At 37.2% G+C, this 19144-nt stretch overlaps 1 protein-coding gene across 1 annotated transcript in view; it reads left to right on the forward strand.

Moving 5' to 3' along the window:
- The window catches only part of ADAMTS19 (ADAM metallopeptidase with thrombospondin type 1 motif 19), a 226741-nt gene that overhangs the window by 187366 nt on the left and 20231 nt on the right, over positions 1-19144 (forward strand). The window contains exons 18-20 of the mRNA XM_077911535.1: positions 981-1134; positions 11275-11410; positions 16955-17159. Coding sequence (XP_077767661.1) covers positions 981-1134; positions 11275-11410; positions 16955-17159 — 495 coding nt within the window. The remainder of the gene's footprint in view (positions 1-980; positions 1135-11274; positions 11411-16954; positions 17160-19144) is intronic.

A 19144-nucleotide genomic window follows, 5' to 3' on the forward strand; every position in this document is an offset into this window, starting at 1 on the left:
CGTGATCCTGGTCCTGGGATGGAGTCCCACATTGGGTTCCCCGCAGGGAGGCTGCTTCTCCCTCTGCCTATGTTTCTGCCTCTCTTTCTGTGTCTTTCATGAATAAACAAAGTTTTAAAAATTAAAATAAAATAAGTATACTCCAGGCATTTTCCTTTAACTTAAAATAGGTCTTATTGCCTATGATGATGCCCTTCTAAGCTTGGCACTGGGTACCCAGGGAGAGCAAAACAGACGTGGTCCCTACTATAGGTTAGTCCAGTGTGGCCCAGAGTTCATTCATTCTCATCTGTTTTTCATGGTTTATTGCACTGTTTACATATGTGTACATAACTGTACCATTATTAAGTTAATATTTTTTAAAGTTCGTTTTAACATAAATTTCTTTTCAAATGAAATCATCTTTACTACACATGGGAAATTAATAATCTTGCCAAAACTAAGAGTTAACTGTAAGTAACATGGAAAAATATTATCGTCCTCTGGTCAGTTAAATGTTCTCTACCCTTATGGAGTGAAGTGATTCTCACAGTCTTCTATCCTCTTCCTCCACTGACACAGAGACTTACTGTCCATCATTATCAGTAGAAAGATTCCATTTGATATTAGATTGTGGGTTATATCTTGAAGTTAAATAGGACAGATAATCCTATCCCCTTTACGAAGGTCATCTACATGGATCATGCTTTGGGAAACTGCATAGTCATTCATCAACTTGAAAAACAAATGACTTGGTATTGTGACCTCATTCAAGTAGGCTGCTTGTCATATCTTTGGCTCAGAGGTAAGTGTGTAACTCCAGTCTTCTCAGAAGTATGTCACTTTGAAGATGTAAGTGATAATGTCCCAATTCTATATATATAAGGAGTATGCACATCATTCACTAAGCATTTTAAGGTATCCGTATCCTCAGTATTATACTTCACATTGTCTGTGCTCTACTTTAACCTACCTGCCTTGATCGCTTTCATATATTACAGGTGCTCTTATTTCAAGATCAGAATTATGGTCTTCACTATGAATACACTATCCCATCAGACCCTCTTCCAGAGAATCAGAGCTCCAAAGAACCTGAACCCCTTTTCATGTGGACGCACACAGGCTGGGAAGATTGTGATGTCACGTGTGGAGGAGGTGAGGATTTTCCTGTATTTATCTTATCAAAATAGAGTTGTTTTCTGATTAGTCATTGAAAGTTAAGGCAGATTTGCAATCCCCCATCTGAAATTCCAAATTACATAAAGTATTGGAAACTCAAAGTTTTTTGTGCCATATTTAGTGCCTAAATGCCTGAACTCATGTGTGGCAAAATCTGATGTGAATTGAAGAAGGGTCATTTACAGTTAGTCGTTGCATTGCTTTGCATAAATATTAATCTATTCACTTACAGGGGCTACCCTAGAAACCATGCAAGTTGTTCTATCATATATATGTGCTTTTATATTTACTTTCTGTGTTTACTTTTTGATTTTTATATAATCGTGAAAGTGTTAATCCCAGAGTACATCTACCCACAAGAACTGTAGACATGCAATAAATAGAAAGGTTCAATGAAAGAGCAGCATCAAACTTGCTTCTGTGCCATCTGCATACTTAGTTTGAATAGACAAAGCACCTGAAGAAAATAATTTAATACCCCCTCTTCCTTTATTTTGATTGTTCAAAAGTGTATGTCGCTATTTTCTATATAGATGTATCCTGAAATTTCACTCAAAGGTTTTATTTTTTCGTGTTAGAAGTTAGCAGGCCAAAAAAAAAAAAAAAAAAACGAAATTGCCTCAGCATAAAATGTGAGATTAGCAAATCCTTAATCCTACTAATGAGATCCTTGAGTTCCAGAGATTAAACAGATTGTCAGTTACTCTCAGAACCAGTTAGGCCAAGGCAAGCTCTCAGGGCATGAGACTTCCATTTGTATCAATATATCAGCAGTACAGCATTTCAGTTGTGTCTTAAACAACTGAAGTTTGCACTTCAACAAATTTTCTACTGTTCTTTAATAATACCTTCTTCCTAAGGCTAAAAGGAAACATTATATTCAATCATACAAAAATAGTATATATATATATATGTATATATATATTTAATAAATATATATGAGACATATGTGTACAATATAAACTAGTTTGTGCAAGAGAAGTGGATTATCAGTTTTGTTCTCTAGGCAAAGAAACTATTGATACACATAGTCTCAATGTGCTGCAGCAAGCATAGGCAAAGGTACACAACTAGACTAGCATGAGAGTTTTGGGGGGAAAAGAAACAGAAAATCTACAATATAAGTAAGTCACATAGTATCAAATTGTTATGACTACTCTGGATAAAAATAGGGATTGAGAGTTGAGAAGGGGTGGAGAATATAGCCGTCTGAAAGGTCTCAATGAGGATATCATACTGATTTAAAAATATGCAGCGAGTATGGATGGGCACCACCTATGAGGGTTATCTAGTGGGAATGAGTTCCAGGCAAAGGCTCTGAGGCAGGAGTAGAACTGGCATGCTCAAGGAGTAGTAAGAAATGCTAGTATGGCATTCCTTTATTGAGTGATGTGAGATGCCATTGGAGGATTTTAATAAAGAAGTGACCTATTCTGGTTTTATGTTTTTAAAAGTCATTTCTGTTTCTGAGTTGAAAGTAGAATAAAAGAAAAGAGTAGAAGGAAAGAGAAAAGTTAGGAAGTTACTACAGTAATCCAAGGAAGAGATGATAGTAGTTTGACCACAATGGTAGTATAAGAGGTAGGGGGACATGGTCAGGTTGTGTGTATTTTTGAACGTAGAACTAATAGAATATGTTGGAAGACTAGATGTGGAGTGTGAGAGAATGAAAGATCTCAGGGATTGACTATGGTGGTTTTGGCCAAGCAACTGGCAAGATGAAGTCACCATCAATTTACCTAGGAAAGCCTGTGCAACAGCAGGATTAGCAGAGTGTGATTTCCAACAGAAGTTTGAAATCCCTATTGGACATCTAAGTGTGATCAAGTATGATCTATAAGTCAGGTGTTCAGGAAAGAAGATCAGAGTAGAGATAGAAAATATATGGATAATATTTTCAAACTCTGAGACTAAATCAAGTCACATTAGGAGTGAAAAGAGAGAGAGAAGCTACTAAAGAATTGAGCTTTGGGACACTGCACCATTTAGAGTTCAGAAAGAGAAGATACCAGCAAAGCAGATTAAAATGAGTGGCCACCACCACAGGAGAAGAAGCAATCAGAAGAGAATGCCTTCCTGTAAAGCAAGTGAGGAAGTATTATAAGAAGGAGGGAATGATCAACTCTATCAAAAGCTAAAAGTCAAAAATAATGTGGACTGAAAATTGACTATTATTTAAATATATTTATTATATTTTAAAATATATTTATTATATCTGAAAATATTTATTATATTTTATTATAGTTGAAACAGGTCAATGGTGACCATGTCAAAAATAATTTTAATGAAGTCTTTAGCTCAGAAGACTAAATGGAGTCCGTTCAAAAGAAAATTGAGAGAAGGAGATTATACAGGACACACTTTGCTCTTGAAAATATAGAGTAATTACAGCAGAAGGATGTCAAGTTACTCTAGCAGTTTAAAAAAAGTATTATCAGCCATCCTTACCTCTATGACATTTTCAAAGGCCATGTTTCTCTTCAGCCCCCATTATTGCCAAGTGATGTGCGATCCTCTGCCCTCCTGTCCTCTCCTGCTAATGCTCCCATACACACTCAAATTCTATTTGTCTGTTCCACCCAATCTTTAGTGATGCCAGGGCCCATTTCACTTAGGGGGTTCTACTTCACATCCTCTATCCAAATAAAAAACAGGAACACAAATAGAAACAAACACATTGGAAGTGAAAATCTATATGGTTAAATTTTTCTTTTTAATATAACTCAGACAAGGAAGACTAGCCCTCATCCAATGGTGAGCTGTGAATGCATAAAGATAAAGTGACTTCCCAAAGGCCATATGCCCAGTGGGGGTAGAGGTCAGATTAGAATCCAGGACTCCTAAATTCAAATCTTCTGTCCTCCTCACATCATTCTTCCTTCAGGAGCAGCTCAGAAGGTTTGATGTCATTTCTTTTCACAAAATAGAGCATGTCCCTTAGAGAACATATAGAGTTCTTTTGTATTCAGAGAGATGTTTTATTTAATCTGCTCAATAGAATTTAGATATGTCCCTAATTTTGTTATTTTGTAACAAATGGGTTATTTTGTAAAATAGTCCTAATTAGACACAACCTTGATTTGATTTGCCCTTGAATAGACCTTCTCTCTCAAATCTGTTCCATTGCGTTTAGTCAACAGTCTTCAATTATCTCTATATTAATAGGGTACATGTTCCTTTCAGTGCCAAAATATTTATGGGCTTTTGGATATTATTTTCCTTTGCAGTTCATAAATAAAGTGGATGGACAGGATTTCAAGAATCACATCATTTCTAACTTCATATTGTCCATTTTATAGCCAGATAAGCTTTGTAATCTTTCAGCCTATTCATGAATTAAAGGACAGTTAGTTCAAAGCACAGAACACTGGAAACAGATTCACACAAAATTTATCTTAAACAGCAAAGAGGAATAATATCATTATTTTACTTCACAGGACTATATTAAGCAAGAGCAAATAAAATATCACAGAGCAATATAAAATTTCAATGTTTGACATGTCATTTTTTTAGATTCTGTTGTAAGGCATTAGATTGCCAGCAATAAGTGGGAAAAAGAAATGTTTTAAAAGATACCTACTATCATGTAGCTAAATTTTTATTGTAATGATCTTTTACATCAGAATCTCAAACTGTTTTAGAATGAAACCCCAGCTGAGTGAAGTAAGTCAGTCAGAGAAGGACAAACATTATATGTTCTCATTCATGTGGGGAATATAAATAATAGTGAAAGGGAATATAAGGGAAGGGAGAAGAAATGTGTGGGAAATATCAGAAAGGGAGACAGAACGTAAAGACTGCTAACTCTGGGAAATGAACTAGGGGTGGTAGAAGGGGAGGAGGGCGGGGGGTGGGAGTGAATGGGTGACGGGCACTGGGGGTTATTCTGTATGTTGGTAAATTGAACACCAATAAAAAATAAATTAAAAAAAATAGAATGAAACCCCAAATTAAAGTTAATTCACTATGCATTTTATGTTTATTAATATCAGTTATTATAATATATAAAAGACATATATTTACAACTATTCTATCTAATATTTTATCCTGAAAGGAGGAATAGTTGTAAATATCAATTGGATGTTGATGATCTCAAGAAAATTTTTCCAACAGCATAACATATGTACACTTTTTGGCACCATCTTTTCAAATTCTGATGATAGTTCTAGAAATATTTGAAAGGATATATATAATTTTGTATTTTAGCATTGGAATTAGTCCTTTCACTTTCAAACAGCCTAAAATGTATTTGGGAAATAAATGTTTACTTTGCATTGATGTTCTAAAACATCTAAAAGGTCTTTGAAGGGATGCTGTAAATTTATTTTGGCACCTGAGAATTATGGTTCACTGGATACAGTTCTTTTTGACATAAAAGTCCTGTTTTAAGTGACCTTAGTCTTCAGAGGCATCAGACATGTATCATTGCATAGTATCTGAGAGATGTGTGTGGAAGTAGCATTCCATGTACTGCATACAATAACTGTATTACTCTAGAATTTATTTTGAGCTAGTGGGTGAATCAGTGATATAAAACCTAGAATAGGGATCCCTGGGTGGCGCAGCGGTTTGGCGCCTGCCTTTGGCCCAGGGCGCGATCGTGGAGACCCGGGATCGAATCCCACATCGGGCTTCCGGTGCATGGAGCCTGCTTCTCCCTCTGCCTATGTCTCTGCCTCTCTCTCTTTCTCTCTCTGTGACTATCATAAATAAATAAAAATTTAAAAAAAAACAAAAAAACAAAAAACAAAAAAACCTAGAATAAGAACCCCAAAATTCAATACTTTCTTTTGAAATAAATAAATAAACATGCTTTTAAGAAATCTAAATAGATACAATTTGAAGGGAAAAAAATAGGCCAACATTCCACATTCTTCACATTAGTCCAAACCCAACCGAAGATTCTCATTCTATTGGCCTTATATTGCGATATCCTTTAGATATGGCTTTCCTTGTGCATGAACAGCTTCTAAGGAATATCCAAGCCTTTGGTTTTAAATTGAGGAAACATCTCCAAATAGAATACTCCTATGTTTTTGCCAGTGCAGTTTGTTTCCATTTTTCCATTTTAAAGGCACATTGCAATCACCATAGTAAATGTTATTACCTGAAGAAAATGCACCAAACTATATTTCTTCTCTGCATTATTTCAATAGCATTTAATACAGTTTTAAATTCTAGTTTATTTAATAAGAACATTTTTATATTAATGTGAACTCTTTATGAATTTGAATTTTAATACCTACGTAATTCATTAACTGAAATTGCGATAGATGACTATCTTCCATAATTAGTCATTTGGTTTGCAAATGACTTTTCATCATTTTAGGAAATAGTCTTGAGATGAACCTCTTAGTACAGAAAGCACTTTGGCCTTGACTTATGTGCTTGTATTTCATTCATTGATCCTTTGACCAACATGGAACATGCATACACTAGTGCTGAGTGGTCCAATAATGAGTGCTTTCTGCTTTTAGAGAATTCACTGTTCGTTTAGTGGGGGTCAGCTAATAATAAAATTGCTGTACCAAGTGATATGGGAAGATGTAGGAAGTTTTCCAGGGATATGCATAGGTGCAAAGGCACTGAGGTTTGTGAGAATGTTTATTTCTAGGATGAAAAACATGAGGATCAAGGAGTGGGAGATAATTTGACCATTTTCTACTTTTTATAGAAAGAAGCTAGTGCATGAAGATCCCTGAATATTATGCTAGCAATCAAGTTAAATTTGTCTTGAAAGTTATGAGATCTCATTAAACTATTTATCTGCATGGAAATAAGATCAGGTTAGATTACCTATTGTGTGTTGTAAACAATACAAAATAAAAATATTTTCATTAAAAAAGATGAAATGCCCACTTTAATATTAAGTCCAAGCCCTGAGGGAAATTTTTTATAGAAATATCCAGAAATGGCTAAGAATTAAAAGGCATACACAGTTTTGGAAGTTGTTCAAGTTAAAAAATGTATGCCTAAAAAAAAAAAAAAAACCCTGCATTTTACATATTTCTAAGAAGTGCTCAGAGAAAAGCTCCCTTCCTCATTAAAATACATTTACTTTTGATTCACTTACTTGCTGGCCATTGTTAGTTCAATAGAGAATAAATAAATAATTTGAGAGAAAATTATAAAGACGAATGAATATATGTAGTCTCTGATTTATAGAGGTTCACAATCTTATTTAAAAGTTTGGAGCACCCAGTAATACAGAGAGGATTTCAGTTATGTGTATTGAAACACCGAACACACTCCCAAGAACGTGTTTCCACATTTAGGATGCCAGTTCTAGAAATGTGATCTATGTGGATAGAATATACTTTTATTAAAAATATCCATTTCATGGGGTTAAATACAGAGCATAGAAAAAACAGCTGCTTATATCTGAGACTGGAACAGAAGGCATCCGATCTAATATCTAGTCTTCATTAAGTATCTTCAGAGAACAAAGAGTTGGTAAGTAAAATTACTCTTTGTTTTCAGGTTTTGCCCAAGTTCGGTAATGAGGCCAATTGCATAATGGTTATATTCTTTTATTCCTAATTGTATTCAGAACATCAAAACTGATTTCCCCAGTAATGATTTAATGGGAATGACCCAGAGGTGAAGTTAATTGCCATAAAGCAAGTATACACTGTCAACAGCTTGCAGCTACTCATGATTCAGGCAGAAAGCCAGTGACTTCATCACTTTCTGCTTGTCCCTAGGTTCCACAGTACTGGATGCATTGTAAATACTGCTATTAGATGCTAGAATGGAAATTTCCTGTGTTGGCTGGAACATAAAAATATATAAAAGAAAAAACTCAAACAATAACATTTCCATATGGCTTTAAGATCTAGTTGTATTTTCATAGGCATGGTGTGCCTGTAGCGGAGCAATGGATTTCTTCCCCACCCCGCCCCCATTCTGTTGTTTTTGTTCAATGAAATTTTTAAAAATGGGGCCAAGCTTATCCTATCTGCCAAAACATGTATGATGTGAGCTTCCTTGCCACAATGTGGATGGAAATGTCCCAATTCACAATCACGTGCCTCTCTGCTTTCTTAGAACACTCAGGTGATCCCTGAAATGATACAAGTACCTAGGTCTCTTTTGATATATCAACATTTCCACTTAAAAGATTTTTTTTTTGGGGGGGGGGCACCTGGGTGCCTCAGTGGTTGAATGTCTGCCTTTGTTGTGATCCCGGGCCCCTGGGATTAAGTACCACATCAGGCTCCCTATGGGGAGCTTGCTTCTCCTCTGCCTACATCTCTGCCTCTGTGTGTCTCTCATGAATAAATAAATAAAATCTTAAAAAAGATTTTCAAGAGTTTTTCAAGAGCTTAATATTTTAGCTCTATGGTAATATAACTAACATTATGGATTTTCTGAAGAAAAGAATAAATGCAGAATAATTAGCCCTGAGTTATTTACCTCATAACTACATATATGTTCAGGAAAAGTTTTCTGGATAATGTCTGTTAGTCATTTTTTTGTGTTGTAGTTGTCAGAAAGCCACCATTTAAATTAGTTTAGGCAATTACATCTATTCTGCAAAAAAAAAAAAAGTGTCTTACAAATTCAAAGGCTTTAAATTAGATTTTAAACCTAACATTTATATTTAATGAAAGTAACATGTATGTTAATCCTGCTTTAAAGTAGGCATCCTCCTAATGTAGAAGTTGTACTCAAATATTATATAGAATTTGCACAATGTCTATTTAGTATGTGCATCAGGTTCTAAAGAAGCACCTGGAATATAGGAAACCAGGAGGAAGTTAATCAAAACTCTTGTCCCAATTTCTTTACACTTAAGCAACTCCTACCTTGTGAGGCCAGTTGCCTCTGTGAAAGAATAAACATAAGCCATTTCTGCTTTTTTTGCAGTTTATTTGAAAATTGAGGTTGGTAGGTATTGAACCCTTCTTATGATTTGATCTAATGCCAAACAGCCTCTCCCTTCTTGACCTACCAGGGTATAGCCTGGGAAGCCCCTGAGCATTTACCCCAGGCATGGAATGTTACCTGTTCTCTACCAGTTCCCATCAGCTTGCCTGACTGTGTCAGGTGCACAGGACAGGCTTAAAGGACTTCCAGCAGAGATGTTCATTCACGTAGGTAACTGGCCATAAAGTCCTTGGCTTGGGGACTGCAGTTCAGCCCACAATCTTTTTTTTTTTTTTTTTTTAAAGATTTTGTTTATTTATTCATGAGAGACACACACAGAGAGAGAGAGAGAGAGGCAGAGACACAGGCAGAAGGAGAAGCAGGCTCCATGCAGGGAGCCCCATGTGGGACTCAATCCCGGGTCTCCAGGATCAGGCCCTGGGCCAAAGGCGGGGCTAAACCCCTGAGCCACCCAGGCTGCCCCCAACCCACATTCTATTTATCAAGCTTGGAAAACGCCTTTTACCTGTTTGGCCCTCTGTTGTCTGTTTTGAGCTCCCATAGAACAAGTTGAATTGTACCAGACCTGGAATTCTTCAGATAGGAAACAATTGGCTAACATTGTACTGCCTATACCAGGAAATAAAACTGAAGATAAAACTAAATGATTTCAATAACATAATATGCAATAATCACAGATATAATTGTTAGTTAATACACACACACAGGGTGGGGGTGGGGAGAGAGGAGAGAAAGGTAGTCATTTTTTTGTATGCTACAAGTTGTCTTGGGACCATGCTCAGTGTTGTTGAGAGGGAAAGGAAGGAAAGATGCCTATTCTTCTGCCTTCTGCTGGGCCACCCTGCTGTCTCTCCCCATCCCCAATTCAGGTCAAAGCAAAAGATCCTCAAAAATTATTGAAAGTAGCTCTCTCTGCATTCCTTCTTTCCTTTTTTCTTGATGCCAGCCTTCCCCCCTCTGTTAATTAAGTGACAGAGTGACCTCTCTACCACCAGGCCAGGCGTCATATTTGGCATGATCATCAAGAATGCTATGAGCTTCCTAATTATCACTGCATGACTGTCATCAGACCCTAACTAATGGCCTTGTATAGGGGCCCCGAAGACTTATGATTATTTTCTTAATCCTTTATGACCCATCTGGTTTAAAATTATTGGTTGATTTAATTACTTTATAATGTCACACAATACGTTAAATTAGATTATGAAATCTGATAAAGAAATTTAGACTTTTGTAGAGAAACGGAATTAGCATGTGTTTATTAGGCTCTTTAGGTGCAAGATGAGATAAAGAAAATGTTGACAAGTAAGTGTACTTATAGGGCCCAGATAAAAATAAGTACACCATACAAGTGGTCATTTTTACTTCCAGTATCAGACTTTATCATATCAGAGAAAGTAGAAAAGCCATTTTTCTGAAATCTGGTAAAATATTAGGAGTCCCATGGCTTTTCTTAGAGAACATCATAATAAACAGGGAATGAGGATTTCTAGAATTCCTCATTGCTCTAGGATACCTTCATCAGAGATATTAAGAATAAAAGTCCGGGTCATACTGAAAACAAGTTTGTTTTCACTACATAGCACTGGTATATGGTAAAATGTGTGATAAATGCATGTGATGATAAAATATGCCCACGTGTTTATGTGCTTTCATGAAGTCATACAAGTTTTTTGCAAAGTACAGCTTTCTACCACTTAATACTAAAAGATAGTGTAGTCCTTACCAACAAATCTTTAATTAATGTCTTGTCAACTTAGGCTACCACAATCCCTTGGGAATATAAAGCTTGCCATTTAATTTGTTTTAAAAAAAAATATTTAGTTGTGTTTTAGAGAGAGAAAGTGTGCATACATGTGCCAGCTGGGGGAGGAACAGAGGGAGAGGAAGAGAGAAAATCTCCAGCAGACTCTGAGCTGAGCATGGAACCTGACTAGGGGCTTGATCCCAGGACCCTGAGATAATGACCCTGAAATTAAGAGTCGGACATTCAACCAACTGAGCCACCCCGGCACCCTGCCATTTAATTTCTAATGAGGAAAAAATTTACCATTTATCCTCCTTAAGCCTAGAGATGCATTTTTATGTAAATTATAAATAATATCTTCATTGATCTAACTTAAAATTCCTTTCAAAGTCTGAAAATTACAATGAGCCTATGTTCACCCCCTAGGTCCATTACTTAAAGGCCTGTCATCTTTCTGTGTGTTTGTTTGCTCTTTTCAGGAGAAAGGAAGACAATAGTGTCTTGCACCAAAATCATGAACAAAAATATCAGCATTGTGGACAACAAGAAATGCAAATACTTAACCAAGCCTGAGCCGCAGATTCGAAAGTGCAATGAGCAACCATGCCAAACAAGGTAACCATATTCCACCACTTGTTAACACTCTGGCCACTAAATTACAAGCTTTTATTTATTTATTTATTTATTTACTTACTTACTTACTTACTTACTTACTTATTTAGAGAGAGAGAGAGAGAGAGAGGCAGAGACACAGGCAGAGGGAGAAGCAGCCTCCGTGCAGGGAGCCCAACGTGGGACTCAATCCCGGGTTTCCAGGATCACGCCCTGGGCCGAAGGCGGCGCTAAACCACTGAGCCACCCGGGCTGCCCAAATTACAAGCTTTTAAAACATGCTCAAAATATTAACAAAATCCCGTTCTCCTAAAAATAATGCAAAAGAATATATAGCCACATGTAGGGTTTTATTTTATTATTTTATTTTATTTTATTTTATTTTATTTTATTTTAAACATGTAGGGTTTTAAACAAGCTGGAAAAAGTATTAAAGCAGCAAGGCTAGGATGTTTCTCAACTTTAACTGTGTTCTCCACAGTGTGAATGTGGAGATATAGGAGAAGATGGAGGAGATGTAATTAAAATTATTTGGTAATCCATTGATTGGTCCTTCAAAAATCTGCTTATGGGTTGAATTTCACTATTTATTCTTGAGTTTTCTGATATGATGTGTTAGAAATTGCCAAGGATGATATAGACCAAAGCAGGACTGGCCAGGACTCAGCCCCTCACAAGACACCAGGGCCAGTATGATCGTCCTGGTTCCCAGGCTACATCCTCACTTCTCTCCCAGAACTCCCAATCTGACTGCCCAATTCCTGACCTCTGATTGCTGGATTCCTGTGCTGAGGGGTCCTGGTTTGCTGTTTTGGTCACCTGTGACTTCAGTGAGTATGAGGCAACAAAGTAGGAGAGAAGCCCTTGAATAGGAAATGAGAGAGTGATGCTGAGCAGATGAAAGTGGTGTAGAAAGAAGACCATGCCTTAGTAACCCACAGAGATGAAGAACCCAAGTATAATTTTGGAGTGAGCTAGCAGCAAGGCTGTGTAGAGGGGTTCCCATCAGAGGGCTTCTTATAAAAATTAGTGAGCTTGAGTGTGACTGAACCCCATGTCAGAGGTCCTAAAAGCCTTCAGAGATAGAATGGTAAAAAAAAAAAAAAAAAAAAAAAAAGAGTATGAGGCTGCATTGATTTCTCTGGAATACAGAGACAGGGACATCTGTTCTGTCCTGACACTCAGAGATCTCTTGCGGCTCCATGAATGAGGTGTAGTTTTAGTTGTGATTTCCTAGGGAGCCACGCAGAGAATGGAATCCTGCACAGAGTCACAGTGAGCTCATGTGCCCTTCAACTCAGATATGCAAAGGACTTGTAGCTTCGTAGTGGTCTATAACTAATATAATATTCTTCATGGCCCTCCAAGCACAGTAAATATGGAGGGAGAAGGTTAAAGAGGAAGGGGGAACAAAGTGGCCAATTAACTCTATTTAAACTTTTCTGTCTTAATCTCTTTGGGAATTCGTGCATCCAGGCTCGTGTTCCATTCTTCTGGTTTCCCTGCTCCCCTGGCCTTCCCTGCCTCTAATGCAACCCTGATCCTGCGTTTCCTCTGTTTTTGGCTTACTGCAAAACTTGCTTATTAAGCCCTTCAGATCTGGCTCACGCTATGTGAATGAGAGCTTAAAAGAATTTGGAAAATCCTTCCTTCCTTTACAATGCTGAAATTTCAAGGCTTGCTTTGCTGTAGATTGGGTGTATACAAGGTGACAAAAGCTAATTATCAACTTTTCCTTTCCTCTGCATTCCTGCTCCAATATTCTTGTTCTTTCCCAATCCCCAGGGAAAATTATGCTTCTAAGGAATAGGACAGAAGAATGATCTGTAAAAGAATGTACAAAAGATAAAAACACATTAATATGCATTCAGTAATGTTGTGCCCACTCCACCTACCTCACTCTCTGCTTTTCAGGGTAATTTTATAAGTAGATGAACTAATTAGGCTTTTTTATGATGCAATGTAGTAATCAACAGGAAAAGTGACCTAGGGTATTATTGTTAACCTGCGGTCAGCTCTTTAACTTCTTTCCATTCAGTGCTGGACAGATATAAGAGCAGAGTTTTTGGCCTTTGCTCTGTCAGCTAAAGAACCTGGATCATTTTTGTTATTACCATTCCTAAGAATTATCTTTTTCTTTATCACTTTTAATAGATATTAAAATGCTAACTTATCTTGTGTTAAATTATTTGCTAAAATATTTCAAAACACCATTTGTCTCATGTGCTATATAATTTTTCCATCTGGAGAAAAGAACATTGGCTTCTTCTGATCTATCAGGAATCTTGAATGAGTTGAATTTGAGGACTAGAGCATACTTGTCACTTCCTAACTTGGTCTGTGAAGGATCAGAATGTGGAGTACACACCATTTATTGTTCATTCATTGACCTCAGCTATCTCAGAGGAAAATGCCTTGCTAATGGCTTAGTAAAATGAATACTTTAGAAGGTCACTACATACCTGAGTGAGAAATTTTTGCAGCTGGACACTGGATGTCTTTTTTGTTAGAGAGTATTATCTTCCTTCCCTTGGGAAAGGAGTCAATATGTTGCAAACCACCAAGAAGCAGTGGCAGTCAGGTCAACCAAAATATCGAAAAGAAATGGACATGAGCGGTTATTGGGGGTCATGATAGGAAAACTTTCTATGACTTACTGGCATGGCATAGCATAACCTTTAGTTTTTCTTGCCTCTTCTTTTTTCCCACCCTAGTAAGAAACATTCCAATTTCCGTTTACATTTATTAAAAAAGTCACTAAATAGACTAATGGAACCCTATGTGCCAAATATAAACTATATCAGTGCACTAGTAAATAGCTTTGGAAGAAGAAATCTTAAAGATAAGGAAATGGGATAATTCCAAATTAGATTGATTCTAAAATACAAAGTGTCTTATTAGAATACGTTTTACATTCTAAATCTTATTTCTGAGAGGCTTTCATAAGGAATGGAAAAAGTAACTTTTGGGGCACCTGGATGGTTCAGTGCATTAAGCATCCCACTCTTAGTTTCATTCAAGTCATGATCTCAGGATCGCAAGACGGATCCCTGCATCGGGCTCCATGCTCAGCTCCACCTCTGCTTGGGACTCTCTCCCTCTCCACCCTACCCCACCACCTCCTCCCCTCAGCTCTCTCTCAAATAAATAAATGAAATTTTTTTAGATTTTATTTGTTATTCTAATAAAAAATATTAGAGACACAGAGAGGCAGAGACATAGGCAAAGGGAGACGCAGGCTCCCTATGGGGAGCCTGATGCTGGACTCCATCCCAGGACCCCAGGACAGGATCACAACCTGAGGTGAAGGCAGATGCTCAACTACTAAGCCACCCAGGTGTCCCATAAATAAAATATTTTTTAAAAAAAGAAAAAGTAACTTTTATCATTATATTAAGGGTCTCTAAAATGTATTTTATTTAAAAAATAAGAGATTCCATGAAATTGCACATACTTTTCCTTTCAGTAGTGTGTTCTAGGCTCCATAATTGGAGGGAAAATTATATACATGGGTTTACATTGTACTTATAATGTGGTACGCATGGTACACATTTTATGTAGAAAGATGAATCAGAAACTAAATAAATTTGGAAGATAAAAAAAAAATATATATATAAAAAAAAAAAAATTTGGAAGATAATACTTTAGGAAAAATCCACTAGGGGACTCCCAAGCAAAATGATATATCTGCATCATACTTGATAGACCAGCAGACAAGAACTCTGTTAGAGGCAATACTAGGATGCAAATATTATTATAATTTTTTTTCCTTTTCAGAAATAGAAGCATAGAATCATTTAGAATTAAACCATTGTACAGATGAGAAAACTAGATTGCATGAGTTGTGACTTTTCAAACTTTGGATCATTGCCAGAAGAATTTGGGCTTAAGTAAATGTAGAAGAATTTATGCTCTTTCTGTAAAACATAGATACAATTTCCAATATGAGAAATGTTTAATGACAAGCTGTTGTGTACATCCTGTTATAGAGGCAAAGAAGAATAAGACATGATCTCTTCCTTTAAAGAGTTTAGATACTAATCAGGAAAAGAAGGGTGGATTTTGTAGAGAGGATGAGAACCCCCCCACACACTTTCCGAGGTTATTTCTAATAAATGCTGTGTGAGTGCCACAAGCCGGATGCCAGAGGGCAAAGGGACCACAATTATTATAGGTTGGATGGAGAAGCCCTGTTAGGAGGAAAGGACTTGGAGCTGGCTGTCAAGGTTCCAGGCACTGGGTGCTCCATAAACAGGTACCATGTGGTAAAATAGTGTTTGAGGAGCAAGCTGAGCATATGGTTTCTTTTCCAAACAAATGAGAGATGAAGCTAGAGAAATAAGTATAAATTACGTATAAATATACTGTAATATATAAAGTATATGCTATATACTGAGTCCCCACAGCTAGCAAGGAACCCAAAGTTAAGCTCAGGGCTTTGGACTGCCCTGCGCTGTGCCGAAATAGGATTGTGCAGGTAGTTTGGGGTGGATTTAGTTCCCCCTGTGTGGTTGACCTAATAGTGGGAAATGCAGAGGGGCTTTTACTGACACGATTCATACAAATTTCATGAATCACTTTTCTGGTATAGGCCTCGATTCTTCCTGAAATAAATTTGGGGAGGTGTTTAAATTAGTGGTCCTTAGGGTATATCCCAACTCAACAGAAATGGAAGTGCCATAGAGATGTATCACTGCCCTGATGATTGGGAAAAGGATGTCCATCTAGGTATTAAAATGCATATGTATTGGCAGAATCACTTAATCAGTGAATTCCAAGAAGAATATTTGGAGTTTTTGGGGATCTCTGAAATGAGGTCATTTTATGTTTATGCTCCTGAGCCTGTACCCCAGTGTCTGTGATTATGTGTCAACTACATAGAGGCTAGGCTAGCCTAAAGATGCACACGTAGCTGTATCAGAGGATATGGCCCAGACACGAAAACTCGTTGCAGGTCATAAGCATAATGTACTAACTATGGCTTCCTCTGGGTAAGAGGGTATTCTCATGACAGAGTTCTGTGCCGTTGTTCATATCTGCATTTGTCATGTGGTGAAGTGATCTAGAGTCTCATTTCAATTTCTGACTCTCCAACCCTGTGACCCTTGGTAAGTTGTTAAATCTCTCCTTGCCTTGGTTTCCCTCTCTGTAAAAGTCCAAAATAGTTGTAGTACCTTAACACATGGAGTCATTGTGAAGACTTAAAACACAAAGAGCAGGAATAACTCAGTATGTTAGCAATTGTATACTTATTAGGTATCTCAGTGCAGCCAGTATGATAAGCAGCAACAGGCAAAGCATATCATATGGCATGGATGGAATCAAATTCTTGGAAGTTCTAGTAGGAACAAGGCCTTGAGATTAGAAATACAGAGAATTCGACATGATAGAAAACACAGGTGTTTTAGACAAAACTATAAAGTAGTAAAAAAAGAAAAAAACAAAAAATAAAAGTCATTGTGCAACAATTCTAACTCCAGACAGGTCAAAATACACCATGGGTGGATATCTTTTAACTTGTTTCAGTGGTTCTTTCTTTCCTTTTAGATGGATGATGACAGAATGGACGCCCTGTTCACGAACTTGTGGAAAAGGAATGCAGAGCAGACAAGTGGCCTGTACCCAACAACTGAGCAACGGAACTCTGATCAGAGCTCGGGAGAGGGACTGCACCGGGCCTAAGCCTGCGTCTGCCCAGCGCTGCGAGGGCCAGGACTGCATGACTGTGTGGGAGGCAGGAGTGTGGTCTGAGGTACGGTGTGCGCCCCTGTCCCTTCCTGTTCCCGTACTCTCCTCCAGCTTAGCTCATGTGAGGTCATATGCTGTCGCAGTCAACATCTCTGTGCACAGCAATTTCAATACCATCTATTAATTTTTCTGATGATAAGAGGAATATACTCATTGTATATAATTTTGCAAATATGACTTCAGCCATTGTCACATAATCAAGAACACATTATATGTACATTTTATTAGAATGCCGGCTTATTCAGGTATATACCATGTATAGAATCTTTAGTGGGCAGAAACGTTGATACACATTTGATTCATTGTTTATCCCTGAACATTTAAGAGAAAGAAGAAAGACCATGAACATTTAACAATCATATCCTGTAGGCAGGGTCTCTGTTTTCATTTCATATTTAATATATTGCTTATATTTAATCACCAAGAAGGCTAATAGTTTCACCATTTCATAATAGAGCTCAGAGAAGTTAAATAGTTGACCCTAATATCTTATCTAAGTGTGGTATCTGGGATTTGAACACAGTGCTGTCACACTCACTGTACCGCACACCCATTAGCATGTGGTGTGCAGCATACAGGTGTGTTCCATGCCCAACCATATGCTTTATTTTTCTGTTACCATGATATGTATCTGTGCATAATAATAAACACCAGTCATTACTTAAATCTTCTAGCTTCTCTGAAGCATTTTAGGGAAGTGGCTGCATGCGCACATACACAAACACACTCACATACCCACACACAGGTGCAGAGTCATGCGCATGCACACATCCAGACCAAAATCATTCATATGCTTAATCTCAGAATGCTAGATTGTGTATAAAACTGACAGATAGGGGATCCCTGGGTGGCTCAGCGGTTTAGCGCCTGCCTTTGGCCCAGGGCGCGATCCTGGAGTCCCAGGATCGAGTCCCACGTCAAGCTCCCCGCATGGAGCCTGCTTCTCCCTCTGCCTGTGTCTCTGCCTCTTTCTCCCTCTGTGTCTATCATGAATAAATAAATAAAAAATCTTAAAAAAAAAAAAAACCTGACAAATGGAAAATGCTAGGTTACAATGAGTAGCCAATCTTTTGAAAATGAGGATATAGTAGCTTAGATAATAAGGTTTAGGAATATTCTTCAATTAACCCAATCTCCCCCCTCCACAAAGTACATTAGCAAATAGCACAACTTTCTGTTGGCTTCCTTTTCTGAGCTATACCTTGCTGTTTAACAGATTCTTCTTCATTGGCAATGTATACTTCTGAGAGTGAATATAGTATCTGATTTTACATCAGAATCAGTGTGATCTGAAGAGAAGATTCACATGAGCAAAGGAAAATAGCCCACCTCCAGCCAAACCATAACATTTTTGCAAACTCTTTAGGAAGAAATAGATCAGAAATTCTATACAGATTTTTGGCACCAGCTGAGAGCAAATAATATGTCTCGGTGCAGTCTACCAATTAAAGAATATCTCTCACTTTGATTTAATTTAAAAATTGATCTTATGGATCAGGGTGAGTTACAATTGCAAAAAAAATAAAAATATAAATATTAAAATGCCAAGTCACACATGTAGTCCACTTTAAAGCTCAACATATTCAAACATAAGCCATAAATTATGAGATAATCATTCATTTGTGCAAACTTTATATTTAAAATATCATTAGTTCCATGCTTAGGTTTTTAAGAACACAACTGTTGGAGTCCTCCTGGTTATTCATATACTACATCATTGTTAAATGTACACCTGCAACTCTTGCTTTGGACAGACAATTATTCATTGAATTTTTCGACTTTTGCCATATCTTTCATCTATTCCTTTCTCTCTCCTCTCCCTCTTCCTGCCCAATGCCATTTTGATCTCTGTGTCCAGATAGTCAGTGATGTGTACCTTTGTAAAACTGAGAAGCTTTACACATAATCCATAACAAGGAGCACAAATGAAAATGATGTACTAATTTGCATCTAGAAAAGACTGGTGAAATATACATATGTGCTTTATGT

Source organism: Canis aureus, chromosome 10 (genome assembly GCF_053574225.1).
Source record: "Canis aureus isolate CA01 chromosome 10, VMU_Caureus_v.1.0, whole genome shotgun sequence".
Taxonomy (NCBI): Eukaryota; Metazoa; Chordata; class Mammalia; order Carnivora; family Canidae; genus Canis; species Canis aureus.